The 15,045-nt window shown below is 43.5% G+C and overlaps 1 protein-coding gene across 1 annotated transcript in view; it reads right to left on the reverse strand.

Annotated features, from left to right (window-relative positions):
- ANGPT1 (angiopoietin 1) overlaps nucleotides 1-15,045 on the reverse strand; it is a 323,094-nt gene that overhangs the window by 145,165 nt on the left and 162,884 nt on the right. The window contains exons 2-3 of the mRNA XM_066578083.1: nucleotides 14,407-14,562; nucleotides 9,621-9,742 (exon numbers count right to left, since the gene is read on the reverse strand). Coding sequence (XP_066434180.1) covers nucleotides 9,621-9,742; nucleotides 14,407-14,562 — 278 coding nt within the window. The remainder of the gene's footprint in view (nucleotides 1-9,620; nucleotides 9,743-14,406; nucleotides 14,563-15,045) is intronic.

A 15,045-nucleotide genomic window follows, 5' to 3' on the forward strand; every position in this document is an offset into this window, starting at 1 on the left:
TTATTTCCTCCTCCTTCCTACAATACACGAAAAAAGCTGAGATAGACTCCATTGCCTTGTCGGACCACGCCCCAGTCCACTTGTCTATCTACCTTCCAGGCTCCACTCCCCGCGAGTGGAGATGGAGACTCAACCCCTCTCTCCTGGATTCGGCTGAGGATAGAGCCCAGCTCAACAAAGCGTTGGAAGAATATTTCCAACTCAACACCACTGAGGATATGGCAGTTCCGGTGGTATGGGAGGCTCATAAGGCCTATGTGAGAGGCCTTCTGATCTCTGCTGGATCCAGAGCAAAGAAGAAACAACAGAAAGACATTGACGAGAAACTTGGTCAAATTGCCAAATTAGAGCGTGTGACTAAGCTCTCACAAAGTGTAGCGGCCATGGAGAAACTCACCTCCCTCCGAACTGAACTTAAACTCCTTTTGGAAGCTAGGTTTAACAAAAAGCATCTATACCTCAGACATATCTCTTACGCCCAAGGTAACAAGGGTAGCAAATTCACGTCGTCCCTTATCAAAAAAGCCCAAGCAAGGAACCTTATTAAGGCCATTAAATCCCCCACGGGCCATCGCGTCACATCTACCCCTGATATTGCCAAAGAATTTCAATCCTTTTATTCCCGTCTATACAACCTTAAAGATCCTCCCACTCCTGAAGAAAGAGCTGTCTTGAAAAAACAAATTGACCACTTCCTCAAAGACCTAAACCTCCCCAAAATTCCAGATGACGAGACCACATCCCTCCTGTCCCCAATCACCCCGCAAGAGATACAAGACCTTATAAACTCATCTCCCCCGGGTAAAAGCCCAGGCCCAGACGGCCTCCCCCTTATATACTATAAGGCCCTGAGTACTTCGCTCATTCCTAGATTAGTAGACTTGTACAATGCTCTCCTGAGCGGGACCCCCCTGCCTAGACAAGCGCAAGAAGCGCATATTACTCTGGTGCACAAAGAGAACAAAGACCCTGAGTCTTGCGGGAGCTACCGCCCCATCTCCCTGATTAATTTCGACATGAAATTGTGGGCCAAAATCCTAACAAAACGCCTAGAAAAACATACTACCTTCTTGATCAACCCTGAGCAGGCGGGCTTTGTGCGGGGAAGAGAGGGGAGAGACAGTTGTCTCAGACTCCTACATGCTGCTAGATTTGCCCAAAAACGAAACATATCACTCGCCTTAGTAGGTACTGATGCCGAAAAGGCGTTTGATCGCGTGAATTGGACATATATGGAGCAAGTCTTGCTACACTTTAATCTTCCACCCCAATTCGTCTCAGCGATCTTCTCTCTCTACGCAATGCCCCATGCGAGACTCAAGATTAACGGTTCTCTCTCCCCTTCCTTTGAAATAGGAAATGGCACTAGGCAGGGGTGTCCCCTCTCCCCTACGCTCTTTGTCCTGGCCTTGGAGCCTCTTCTCCAAAAAGTGAGATCGGACCCTTCCATAAAAGGTCTCAAAATTGGGTACGACACTCTCTCAACGGCGGCTTACGCCGACGATATTATTTTCCTTATTACTAACCCGGAGGAGGGGCTCCCTCGCCTGGTTTCTATGCTAGAAAATTTTGGTGACCTCTCTAATTTTAAAATTAATTTTGCCAAGTCAATTGCTCTAAATGTTTCCATTCCCGCCAACCAAATTAATGCTGTCAAAAAAGTATCCCCATTTGCGTGGTCCGACACGACAATCGATTTCCTAGGCATAAAGATACCCAAGAAAGCGGAAGACCTATTCGCGACAAATTTCCTCCCCGTCCTGGCCAAAGTTAAAAAACTGCTAAGATCATATGATCTCCCTTTTATCTCATGGCTAGGTCGTAAGAACATCCTAAAATCCTATGTTATCCCAATAATCCTTTATAAAATGAGGCTCCTCCCCATTTCCCTCCCAGCCAGCTTCTTCAAAGCACTTCGCACAATCTTTTCCAGATATCTCTGGATGGGAAAGAGGCCTAGACTGGCTTATGGCCTGTTGATTAAAAGGCGCACGGAAGGAGGAGTGGACCTCCCCTGTCCACGGGAGTTCTATCTTGCTACTCTCTTGAACCACTGGATAGAGCTTACACACCCTAGTAGAGATCCGCTGTTACAACGCCTGGCAAAAGGATCCTACGGCCCTACTCTGATAGAGGATCTCTGGTTCCCTGAGGGGACGAGCAGAAGAGATCGGAAGAAAAATCCTCTTCTGGAGGGAGCAATGGAATCCTGGGCTGTCTTGGGGAGGACCTTGGCCCCTTCCCCTTCCCCTCGCACGCCCCTGTCTGCCTTATATAAATTTATGAATCTTTCCCTAGACTCTTGCTCGACACGGGCGTGGAGGATGCTCTCTGGCAAACACTTCCACGATGTACCTACCCTAGAGCAGGGGGCCGACCTCACTCTTACGGACGATCTCCTACCAAATCGCCCCCTCCCCTTCTTGGTGGTGGCCCATGTGATGAAGGTCCTGAGCGAATTTCGGAAAACCCGCGGTCCCTCTAGACCACTTACCCCTTTTGAAACCGCAATTGGCATCTTCCCTAACCCCTCTTTGAGGAAAATTTCTCTCATCCGCAAAAAGTTCGTTTCCTGCCCCTCGTCTGGGAAACCTGCCTTCCTCTTCTCCTGGGAGAAGGAGCTACACATTTCCCTCTCAGAAAGCGAGACCAAAGCGATTTTGAAGACAGCTTTCGGGCTCTCCCCCTGCGTCACCGCCCAGGAGTCACATTACAAGCTCCTGGCGCGGTGGTACAGGACCCCGCAGTGGCTGCATGACCATAATTTGGTGGCGGAGGACATGTGCTGGAGATGTGGGAGTTCCACAGGCTCCTACCTTCATATTTGGTGGGATTGCCCGAATATCATTCCTTTCTGGAAGGATTTGGCAATCGTGTTAAAAAAACTCCTACCAGACTTAGTGCTCTCCCCAGATGTGGTCCTCCTGTGGAGACCTACCCCTGCCTTCCACCCGTACAAGCACAAGCTTGTCGCCCTGCTGATCGACTCTGCCAAATCTCTTATTCCACTTTTGTGGAGGCAGAGGGACCCTCCGACGATGGCCCTGTGGAGGTCCAAAGTTGATAGGTTAGCGAATTTAGAGGAGCTCTCAAGCTGGTCAAACGGAACACATGATAGATTCTTGAAGATCTGGGAACCCTGGCAGGAAATTAGGAAAGCGGACTCGTGACCCAGGCACTCTAGTCCTCTGTGGTTGAACCCTCCTCCTGGTTTCCCTGTGTGGTGGTTGATCCCCGAAACGCCGTTTGCTCCCCTTAGCTCTAAAGAGGGAAGATATCGGGCGACCTTTTGATCGCGCATACGATCAAACGGCACAACGAGACACGGATCTACTCTGGAAGTGCAGTACCCCTCCCCTCCCCTTTCCCACCACATCTCTCCCCACCCCTCCCCTCTCTTCCCTTCCCCACTACTCTGTAATTTACTCCCCCGACTGTTTGTCTTGTACTGTCTGTATCTAAGAGGCGGCTGAGCGCAACCTATAGCTATCTCACCTCAGTTACAGCCTCACACTCAAGAAGGGGTCCACATACCCCTCTCTTCTCGCTTAAGTGCCCCCCCCCCCAGCCTGTAGATGTATCGAGAGTTACGTTATATCTTGCTCCAGAACTCACGGGGGAGGCGCACCTGTGCCTTTATGGTTTATATTTGTACCCCTTTTTTGATATATGTTTGTTATGTATATCTGTGTTTATTCTAAAACCAATAAATATTGATTTATAAAAAAAAAAGAAAGACGTCCAGGCCCCTCTTGTATTATGTTCACCATCACCACGTCCTCAGGCGGAGAGTTCCATCATCTCACTGCTCTTACAGTAAAGAAAGTGTGCAATACCATGTGACCTGGTTGAAAATAAGCTGATTCGCCCAGACAAGTTTATAAATCTATATTGCAAAGAAGCTTTATTTTTTAGGCAATCAGTAAGGGAGATGAGTTGCATAGATCCCGGAAGACCCTTTACACTTTAAATGTAAAGCTAACGTGTGATAGATAGATATGCAGCAAAGTTTAGCTTGATTTTGATAGTACAGCACAGAAAGTTATCTTAACTAGAGATGAGCGAGTATACTCGCTAAGGCACATTACTCGAGCGAGTAGTGCCTTAGCCGAGTACCTCCCCGCTCATCTCTAAAGATTCGGGGGCCGGTACGGGTGACAGGTGAGTTGCGGCGGGGAGCGGGGGGGGGGGGGGGGGAGAGAGAGATCTCCCCTCCATTCCTCCCCGCTCTCCCCTGCTGCTCCCCGCCCCCCGCCAGCCCCCGAATCTTTAGAGACAAGCGGGGAGATACTCGGCTAAGGCACTACTCGCTCGAAGTGAACAATAAAGTTCAGCTTAAACGTTAGCCAACAAATCAACGAGAATCGTTCATTGTATGCAGGCATAAAAATTATTGTTGGCTCGAGCGCTTATCCTTCGGTTTAAACAGCAATCGGTCAGTCCCTGTATTCGCTGAAATAGGGGCTGAATGACTCATTTGAAGAAGCCAATAATGCATTTGCTTGTCTAAACAAGCTGCCTGAGTACAAATAATCTAAAAGGAGCATAAGAGTCAAGCTAAAGAAAAAATCATCTGTAGAAGGATAGATAGATACGTACCTAAATATCTATCGTTAACATGAACAGTACATCATGATACAGCAAGTTGATTTACAGCATTGTAGTACGTTGTAGTTATCACAGTGTGCTAGTCATGATGAGGATTGCTATCTATATACTGGGGTGGACAAAAATATGGAAACACCATACGAAATGCATGCAATTTTAATCATTAGCACTGAGCTGCCCTTTTGACCCCTGTTTGGCTGAGAGCTTTCCTGCCAAATTTGTGTTTACTTCACCTCTTGACCTGCTCTGGGTAGTTTTGGGAGCAGCTGGTTACAGCAGCTTAGTGGCTCAAACCCCTGACCAATAGAACCTTGTTGCTCGGGCAGATGTTCACTTCTGCTTGGCAGCATCTGTGTCATATTACCTCCATCTAAAATTAGTCTCTACATGTTTTATTGAAATATGATTTATAATCTCGTGTAACTTAAGGCATGCACTTTGTATAGTGTTTCCATATTTTTGTCCGCCCCCTGTATATACATGTATCAGTATCTATGAATTTTATATCTGTTCATCCGTCTATCATAAAATCATATTACTTTTTATCTAAAGAAAATCCTAACAATCTTCCAATAAAGTGGACTTGTTTAACAATAATAGAATACAGAATAAAGAGAGAGCAGTCTGGATAATTCTGTGGGTAGACAACGTCTTGGCCTTGTCTTTCATCATTTCTTGCCAGTTTTTCTTATTGAAAGTTATTTGTTTGTGTGATTTCCAGTTAGGCTGATTCCCCACAAGAAATGTCTTTAAATCACATTATTCCTGCCATTTATATCCCAAACAATATCAGTAAATCAGTCCTTTATTACATCAACACGGTACTTTCCTCATGTTTGTCAGTAGGTTATACAGATTTCAAGATTACCCCGGGGCATTGAAATAAAATTGTGTGGAACAACCAAATTAGTTGTAAAGGAAATATCCCAAATTACAAGATGGACATGTAATATAATGTAATAAATTAGTATGATAAACTAGTGTTATATTACACAATGATTGCCAATAAAGATAAGGATCAGTCATACTAAAAATACAGCTAACGCCTTTAAAAGGATCTTCCAGGCACAAATATTATTGATGATCTATCCTTAGGATAGGTCATCAATAGTTGATCGGCTGGGGTCCGAAGCTGTGGAACCCAATCGATCAGCTGACCAGGCGGATGCTGTCAGTACTACTATAAACAGGGGTCGGAGTGGAAGCAGCTTCTCTGACCCCTGTGTAGTGGCCGGCGCTTGTAATTGCAGGCTGGGGGCTCACTGAAATCAATGGGAGCTGCTCCTGCAATTACAAGAGCTGGCCACTACACATGGGTTGGAGCAGCAGTTCCTGCTCCGACCCCCGTGTATCGCAGCGCTGACAGCATGCGCCCACTCAGCTGATTGGCCGGGTTCCGCAGTGACAAACTGGTTAACTATTTATGACGTATCCTGAGGAGAGATTATAGTATTTGTGCTGGAAAAGCCCTTTAAAATTGCTTCCCAGCCACTCTGTACTTCCTGGTTACTACGGATCAAGACATGTGACTGCTGCAGCCAATCACTGCCCACAGCAGTGACCTTCTATAGCTAGAGGGAAAAAACCCTCAAGGAAGGATCTATTTTTAATCCTAAAGGGGTTTTCCAGATCTTCAATATTGATGACTTCAATACTGATGACCTGCCCTCAGGATAGGTTGTCAATATCTGATTAGGATGGGCAGGTTCGCTGTTCAGGAGCCCCACCAATCAGCAGACTCCTAGAAAACTCCATCCAAGCATATGGTCCTACTTGGAACCCCCGTCTATGACCCAGAGCGGAGAACCACTTAGTAAGAGTCGCCATCCTGTAATACCACATTTCTCCTGCAGCAGGTGCCAGAAGGGAAATGTGTAGCTAGGTATAGCTCACCTTGGCAAAAGCAACTCATCGATGGGGTGCCAAGAGCAGGACCTGGGGAGATCAGCTGCTCCCTCTGTGCCCCGCATTCTGGGAGGAGTTATGTATGTAGGCAACCCCTGTAAAGACTGAGAATTTTTCCGCTTATGCCTCGACTTATTCTCTCAGCCATTACTTTTTTTTTATTTTTAAGACTACATAAATATCTGATGCTCTGGTTTCAAAATTACATTTTTATTGAGTTTTCCAGAAAATAGTAGAAAAATCAAATTAAGTGATGGTGAGTAGGCAGAGTCACCTGATTAGACAGAGTCATAAAGGAAGTAATGGTACATGTCAATCCAAGAAAAACAGACTGTAATAACTCGTCCGATACATCTATGGATAGAAAATAAAGCAGGGTGCTACAAATGGGTTTTTATATATGTGAAATATGTAAAATGAATAAGTGAGGAGATTTAAAACACCCTATATAAAGTTCAAGGAAGCTAATTGCTCATTAAAATGATAGTGATATGAGTTCAATTTACATAGAACACCTCTAAAGAGTGGTTACAGGAAGTCAAATTGGCCACCCCTAGGACTGACAGAAGTGCTGTAGATTACTATTTCTGCGCAATGACCAATCTTGAAGTTAGAAATCTTAATGACAGCTTTAGTCTATATAGCTTAAGAACTGAAGCAGACGGTCAGGGCGGGGTCAAAGGTATAAACACTGAAACCCAAAAATCATAAATTGATTTGCATTCCCATCATATGTGGAGTAACAGCCCTTTAGATATACGGCCTCTCTAGCAAAGGCCTGAAAGGGTGTTTGTTCTAGCTAATCTTACCGGTGTCAAATACCAGCCGAGATACATTGTTTTGTGCCATTTCCCTGTGACTAATACTTTTAGAAAAACCCTTTTGGACCATGCAAAGGCAGCCTTCCAATCTTCTAGGAAAGCGGAGATATGAAGATCAGAGTCCCATGGTAGCATTTGGGCAGATTTCTTGTTAAAGTATGGGATAGAATTCAGCAAGTCGTAAAATGTGGATATGCCTTTTTTTCGATTTGGAGGAGAGGGGAAAAATTGGCATGCAGTTCTAGGAAACTAAAGGAGTTTTCCAGGACTTTAAAAAGTTGACAGGCTTAGAATTGTGAAAACGAACGAAAAATGACATACTCATCTATTACAGCAACTCCCTGTCCAGCGCTGAAGCCCGGTGCCTGCCATTCAGAACCAGGAAGAACCAGGCTGGCGGTCATCAGTCACTCATTGTGCAGGTGACCGCACATTCAAGCACAACCTTCAGCGGTGATTCTTCCATGGTCACTGCAGCCTGTGATTGATCACCAGCTGGTTTCTTTCGGGTTCCGGGGCTCCAGCACTGGACGGCGAGCTGCTGGAACAGGTGAGTATGTCATTTTTCTTTCTTTTACACAATTCTAAGCCTGTCAATTTTTTTAAGCCCCAGAAAATCCCTTAAAGGAGAATTAATGTTCAGTTGGGATAGCATATGTCTAATTCATACGTACAAGACAAGGTCACTATGGGGTGGATTCCGTTGATCACAAAAGTTAGAAAAGGGCAAAATTGTACCTTATTTCAAAGATTTTGCTAATAGAGGAAATGCCTCCTGGTTTCCAGGGCATGATACATAAATTAGAGGAAATGGGGTGTAAAAAGTGCAGGGGGAGAGATGATATCGGGACACAGAGTGGTGGAGACTCTGAGCATAAAGATACCTATTTGTGCCAAGCTTTTACCATGGCATTTGCAGTCTAAGGTGGCAGAATATGATGTGAAACGTACATTAAAGTTCTGTCCCATTAACAGAGGGGGCAGAGGGTATATTGTCTGTGCTTGAGTTGATCTTCTAAGCCATCTGTCCAATCTGCTGGTTGTGGTCCTGGTTTTAACCCATCCAAGATTGCTGACAATGTGCACAGACTACCAATACACTGCACCTGCTCTCTGATTGGCCACTGCTGCTCATGAGAACAGCACTGGCCTATCAGAGAGCAGTTCAAACTGAGCATTAGCTAGATAGAACATTTCAGCGGCCATTTTGGATGGCCAGACACCAGGATCTGAATCAGTGGATCGGATGGATGGCAAACAACAAGTGCAGGTTAGCTACCCCCCTCTGATTCTGGGGCAGAATTTTGTCCTGAAACTGGAGGGTTGTTTTAAGCCCTGGTAAAGTGATCAATTCTTGTGCACTGTTGTTTTTTTCAATGAAAGCCCATCTTTCACTTTCCCGATCTCTTCATCAGAAGTTAGCTTGGTCTAGAATGGCAACATAATAATAGCATGTAATATTAGGGGAATCATCCCTCCCAAGACTAAGAGTTTACTTCTAATGGAACATTACACACTTGGTTGTCTGCTTGCCCATATATATGAATTCAATATCAATGTTTTTGGTGAGGGGATTCTAGCTGTACGAAAAAAGTAAAATAAACCATTAAGGAACATAATTTTGAGGATTGCAATTCTGCCAGTCCAAGATATAAATGGTTTGCGGAAGCTGGCTAATAACTTGAGAATATAATCTAGGTATTCTTATAGCATGCTCCCGCCATGGCTCACCCGGCACTGGAGCTGTGGTCGGGCACCAACGTTCCTCTCGCCCTACCACACCCGGCTCTGTACACTCTACACTTGCCTTTCTCTGACCATTCTCTCATCTCAGTCCGTAGGGTTCGGGTATGCTCCCACTCGCATGCTTAAAGGGCTGGGGTCTTAAAGGGTCTTGGAATTTGATAAAGAGAATCTAGTTTACCAGGTTATGATTCCTGCTTTTGAACTCTTTTATACATGAGACGTTGCACCAGTACTGGCTTTTCCCCCTTCATCTTTATGCTTAATGGTGATAAAAGGTGAATGTTCACTTTATGGAACCCAAGCCCGAGACTGATAGTAAGAAGTCAATATTAATAACTGCCTTACAGGGGTATTCTGGTAATATAAAGTTATCCCATTTCCACAGGATAGGAGATAACTATCTGATCTATTGGGGTCCAACCCCCACCCATCGGATAGTTATCCCGTATAGAGATAAGAGATAAATTTATGTTATCGGAATATCGCTTTACGTTATACAGTATTAACTAATGTAAAACAACATGGGGGAGATCGACTTACCTGTTCTTTTCATGAATTTTTATAATTTCATGAGTCTGCTGAATGAGTTGTTTTTCTAGTTTGTAAGTCGACAATGAGTTTTCTAACAGCTGGATTTCTAATCTGGATGTCTGGTTGAGAACCTGGGAGAAAAAAATTGCTGTGTGTACATCAAACTGTCAATTTATATTAGTGCAAGAACATAAAAACGTAACGAAGTGTAATAGAAAGCAAACAAGCCCACTGTGATAGTGTAACGATGTACGGCATTATGGCAGTCCTTAGCAATGAATGTGTCATTGAACCATAAGTAAATGTTATTGTAAACTTGCAGTTATAGATCCCCCCTGGTATTTTCATGGTGGTCCTGCAGAAAGCTTCATTTGATGGCAGGGGCAGTACTGGCCCGTGAGACTAGTGAGGTTTGACAGCCATTTTTATTTTGCATGAGGGTTTGGTAGAGCGAAATCTACAGCTCAGCAGAATTGATGTTGTTGAGGGATTTGGGGAACTAGAAAACACTGAATTGATGAGAAAATAATTGCTATACTTTCAAATAGAACCAAAATGTTGAAAGAAAACCGAAATGCGTGTTACAATTGGGACCAGTATGGGTTGTCATTGGCATAGTGCACGCTCCGCGTCTCATGTTCAGTTTAATTGTTTTGGTTTAAACAATCTATATTTTAATAAAAGATTTCTCATATTTTGTTTGGAAAGCGCCGCTGTAACTGTAGTGTCCAAAAATCCATCATATGGCAATCATAGACAGTTTTGTACATTCTATTAGAGAAGAACGAATACGGTTTCTAGCTGTGGGCCGCTAACATACAGTGAACGATCACTGCATTAGGAACAGCTGGCATATGAGATCTTGGGGTCAGTAACAGACAGCAATGCGGTACCACGTGAGGGCTGTGTCACAATCTGCTCTCAGGTACTATGCTGACCTCTGCTCTGTACAGAAGAAGACAACATTTGTCAGTCAAGGTTGAACATAATGACCTGAGTGACTTTGACTGCAGACAGATGGTTGGTGCCCTGTGGTGTGGTGCTAGTATTTCTGAAACAGCCATGCTTGTTGGCTGCTCCCAAATGACAGTATCAAGAGTGTGCCAAGACAGGATGAACCATCAATAGGCACCCAACGGAAAACCACACAGTGGCAGCCTACATGACGTTGATACGAGCATCGGGTGGCATGCCTGGTATCTGAGCAACAACATGACACAGCAGTACAACAACAGGGAAGTAAGACAAATTTCTTCAATGACCATGTTCCATACCTTGTGTTGATTGGGGTTGAATAGCCGAAGACCAACAAAGGTTCCCTTATGACCATGCGTCATCACCAACAATGCCTTGCGTGGGCCCATGAAAGACGTTAATGGATCTTGGACACATGGCAAAAGGTTGTTTCCTGCTGAACCATACAAATAGTTGGGTCCATATCTGGTGTATGTAGCATGAAGCCATATCCCCACCCTTGGTGTTAAACAGGCCAGTGGTGGCGGTGTCATGGTCTGGAGAGGAATTTCCTTGTATGGCCTAGGATCATTTTGGAGTGGCTGGAGGAACACAACAATGAATTCTCCACAATGCCTTGGCTGCCAGACTCACTGGATTGTAACCACATTGAATATGTTTGGGATATAAGTTGAATATTAAGGATGTTCGCCACCTTTTGGAATCTGTTGATTGATATCTGAAAGCTGTGATCATCCAAAAAGGTGGACCAACCTGTTATTGAGTAGGCGTTCCTAAAACAATTGTTGTGCAATGTATAGTAGCTACATGGCTGATCTCTGTGAAAACCGCCATGTGAACAAGCCCACAAGGTATGTTCACAGAGCGTAATCCAAAGTGCAATATTCCATGTGAATTCTACCTGCAAAACTGCCTTAGAAAAAAATTAAATTTAATTCAGCTACGAGAAGGTAAATTGATCCTTGTTTGTGTTGATTGAGAATCGGTAAAAATCAGGTGCGGTTATTCTGAAGTCAGTGAAGTATTCCTCAAGTAAAATAAATCTACGCAGAAGAGCGGTCAGTGGGAAATGAATAATCCAGTTCAAAGAAGAATAACCAGTCATGTATTTAGATAACACGTGTGTCCCTCAGAGCTCTTAGCTCCCATGTTTATTTACACTTATATGCTGTTTAGTTTATGGGGTGACCTTACCCTACAGATGAATGGTGCACACAATATACCTATTAACGGCATCAGAGAACAGAAGAAGGCAAGGCACTCTCTGCCGGCACCATCTGTGTTGACTTTTGCCTTCTTCAGTATAAACTGTTTGCACAGATAGAGCAGCATATATAGAAGTGGGGGTAAAAGGATTAATGAAAAGCCTCTGTCTGCTCCTTGTTATAACTACCAAACCACCTGGGACAAGAGGACGATGCTTGTAGGGACTATGGAGAGGGGATCTTGGCGCAGGTTCTCACCACTGGTATGTACAGTCTTGTGCAGACACAATACTGTATACGAAATAAGGTCAATGCCATAGCCATATGTTGGATGCTGTCGTTTTCTGGTGGGAAATGCTATGAATGCTGACTGTATGTTGCATAGGTGTAATGTGTATGAGAAATACCCTGGTTTCTGATATACAGAGTGGTGATAGACTACACAAACATTTCTAATGAGCTTCAGATGGGGTAATTGGTTTGCATTCCACATTCACTCCTAGTGCATTGTTGCAGGGCAAATGTATCAATGAAGAAATATTTACTTCTATATTGCTCTTTGGGTGCTATTAAATTAGTGCTAGTGATTTCCGCACAATTGCAAGTGCAGGTGCAGCTCAGCAATTAGCACTGTTACATGAGTGTTAACGGGGCTCATGTAATAGCACCCTTTATACCACGGGCAGGTAAACAATCATAGCATGGCACAAAACTAGAAATATAAAGGGTCTCAATCCTACATGCTCAATATGTATGACTAATAGGAAATCTAAATTTCCAGCAGGGGCAACCTGACCATATCTTTACAGGCTGGGCTCAGGTAGGCTTATATCTAGTAAAACAGTTTATTGACCATAATAATAAGCAACTGTGTATCCTCCAAGAACTCCGAGATGGCATATCTTCCCCCCTTTTGCTTACTTACAAGTGACGAGTTACATACACAAATACTTACATATATTGCCAAGTTCAGAATGGGATAAGGCGTACCGATATCTCACGCTTTTTGGGGGTCATATTTCAACCTAATACCGTTATCTTCACATACCCACAGAAGAGTGTCTCAACGGGATCATTGGCATGGACTCAACCACTTCCAGATTTAGATCCCCCAGACTTTTTCAAGAGACTAGAGATCTTACAGAGGTTATATACAGTATTTCCCCATCTAGAGGGTACAAGCTGGGGATATTTCAAACAAATCATACTTTCAAGTGTTGGGTACCACCAGGAGCTATACTGCATTGCCAGAAATTTAAGAACAGGTTATATTTTTTTTACCAGAAACCACCTTTAGCCTCTTTGATGGTCAATGGGGTCTCTTCGGTTGGATAAACACAGATGTGATAAGGGGTCCAGAAAACTGCTACAAGTGATCTGTGCAGCAGCTAGAAAGGCTATTTTACAAGAATGGAAAGCGCCACATGTTCCATCTCGTAAATTATTTCTAGACAAATTATTCTTCCTCCTCAGGATGAACTCGACGGAATCTTCCATACTGAAGGAATTCTTTGTGGTTCGGAAACGTTTTACTGCCTGGCTACCTGCATGTGTGCCGACAAAGATCAAAGAAATCTTTTGTTTCACATCTTTGTTCCTAAATTGTAACTCACCGGTGATTCCTCCAAGTTGGTGTTATTATTGGACATCATGGCACCATTTCTTCTTCCCCTTTTGTTTTCTAGTCTCCGGTTTGGTTAAATGACCACTTATCTTATCTCTTGTTCACACAAAGATGGCAATATATAAAGACCACACTGTTTCATTCTACAATGCAAAACATTTATTGCCTAAAACCTATGATGTAGTGATTTGAACACATTTGTTTTATGCCTTTGTTCTAAAGAAAACTAAAGTTAAGTAAAACTGCAGTAAAAAAGTTGAAAAAGGGGTAGGACATTGTTTAATTAGAACTATTTGCAAAGTTAGGCTCTGTTCACACCTGCGCCAGAGGCTTCGTTCAGAGCCCCCTGATGCAGATCTGGCATGAATTGTTGGACGAAGAAGTCATGCATGCATGACTTTTTATCCAGTAAAAATGCCAGACAGGTGCAGGAACCAAATGGACTCCATGATAGTCAATGGGGTCCGTTCGACACAGTTTGGTTCCGTTATGAGACGGATCCTTTTTATCCAGCAGATTCCGTTTTCCTGCTCCCATAACAGAGCAGGAAAACGGAATCCCTAATGCAGATGTGAACTTAACTTTATTTGATCTCTTTCAATTGTAGATGTCTTGGAGCAATACATAACAAATTGATTGGAATAGGCGTCTATAAAACATAGGTTCTCAAGCTTAGCTATGTGTCCAGGCTACAGAATGGATAATACCAACAGAGATATGGAAGTTATGAATTGCTCCTACTCAGCCCAAATGTTCTGCTTGCAGATTCGTTACCACATTGTAGAAAATAAATATAAAACCTTAAAAAAAACCTATATATAGAATGTTGTTAGACTGTATATACTGTACATCCTGTAATATTCCCATGGTTCAATGCATAGGACGCATCCATATCCTTTTTGAAAGCAGCCACATTTTGTAATCCTGGACAACCCCTTTAAGGAACATTGTAGGTGGATGATACTTTTTGCCTAGTTACATGCTCACTTACTTGTGTTTCCACGTCTGTAAGTTTTCTTGTCTGCTCTGCTGTTTGGCTTAGAAGACTCGTTCCTATTTCCAACATGGTGGCTGTCTGGTTCTGAACTGCATTTTGCTGCATCTGGACCATTTCAGATTTCATATTGTCCACAATGTAGTTCTCCAGCTGTGAAATAACATATACATATATAAGAGGATGTATATAACATCAGTCCTGCACTTGTTTGTGTTGGATTCAATAGACAGAAATAGAGATACATGAAGAAAATTCATAACGCTCCACATATTGGTTCATTGGTTATGTAATGGCCCAGAGTTAGTGGGACCCCTCCATAATGCTATATGTCTGTCTCGTGCTAATTGTCTTGTCAGTGTCTTATATGCAGTGTGCATTTGATGTGTATTGCACCTCTGCAGCACTGGATGGGTTAATGTCTTGGTTATGTCTGAAAAATGTATCATGTTGTAGGTAATATAACATGATTGTATATATGTGTGTGCAAGGTACTGTGCAGAGGTCTACTCAAGAGGTCTTCTGCAGAGAAAGTGAGTTAGAAAAGGAGAGTCTGCTCTTGGCAAGAAACAGCTAGTTGGCGAGTAAGTGAACCCCACAGACAGTGGTTGGATCCATGTGTGGAGAATGGAGGAA

Source organism: Eleutherodactylus coqui, chromosome 9 (genome assembly GCF_035609145.1).
Source record: "Eleutherodactylus coqui strain aEleCoq1 chromosome 9, aEleCoq1.hap1, whole genome shotgun sequence".
NCBI classification, from domain to species: Eukaryota; Metazoa; Chordata; class Amphibia; order Anura; family Eleutherodactylidae; genus Eleutherodactylus; species Eleutherodactylus coqui.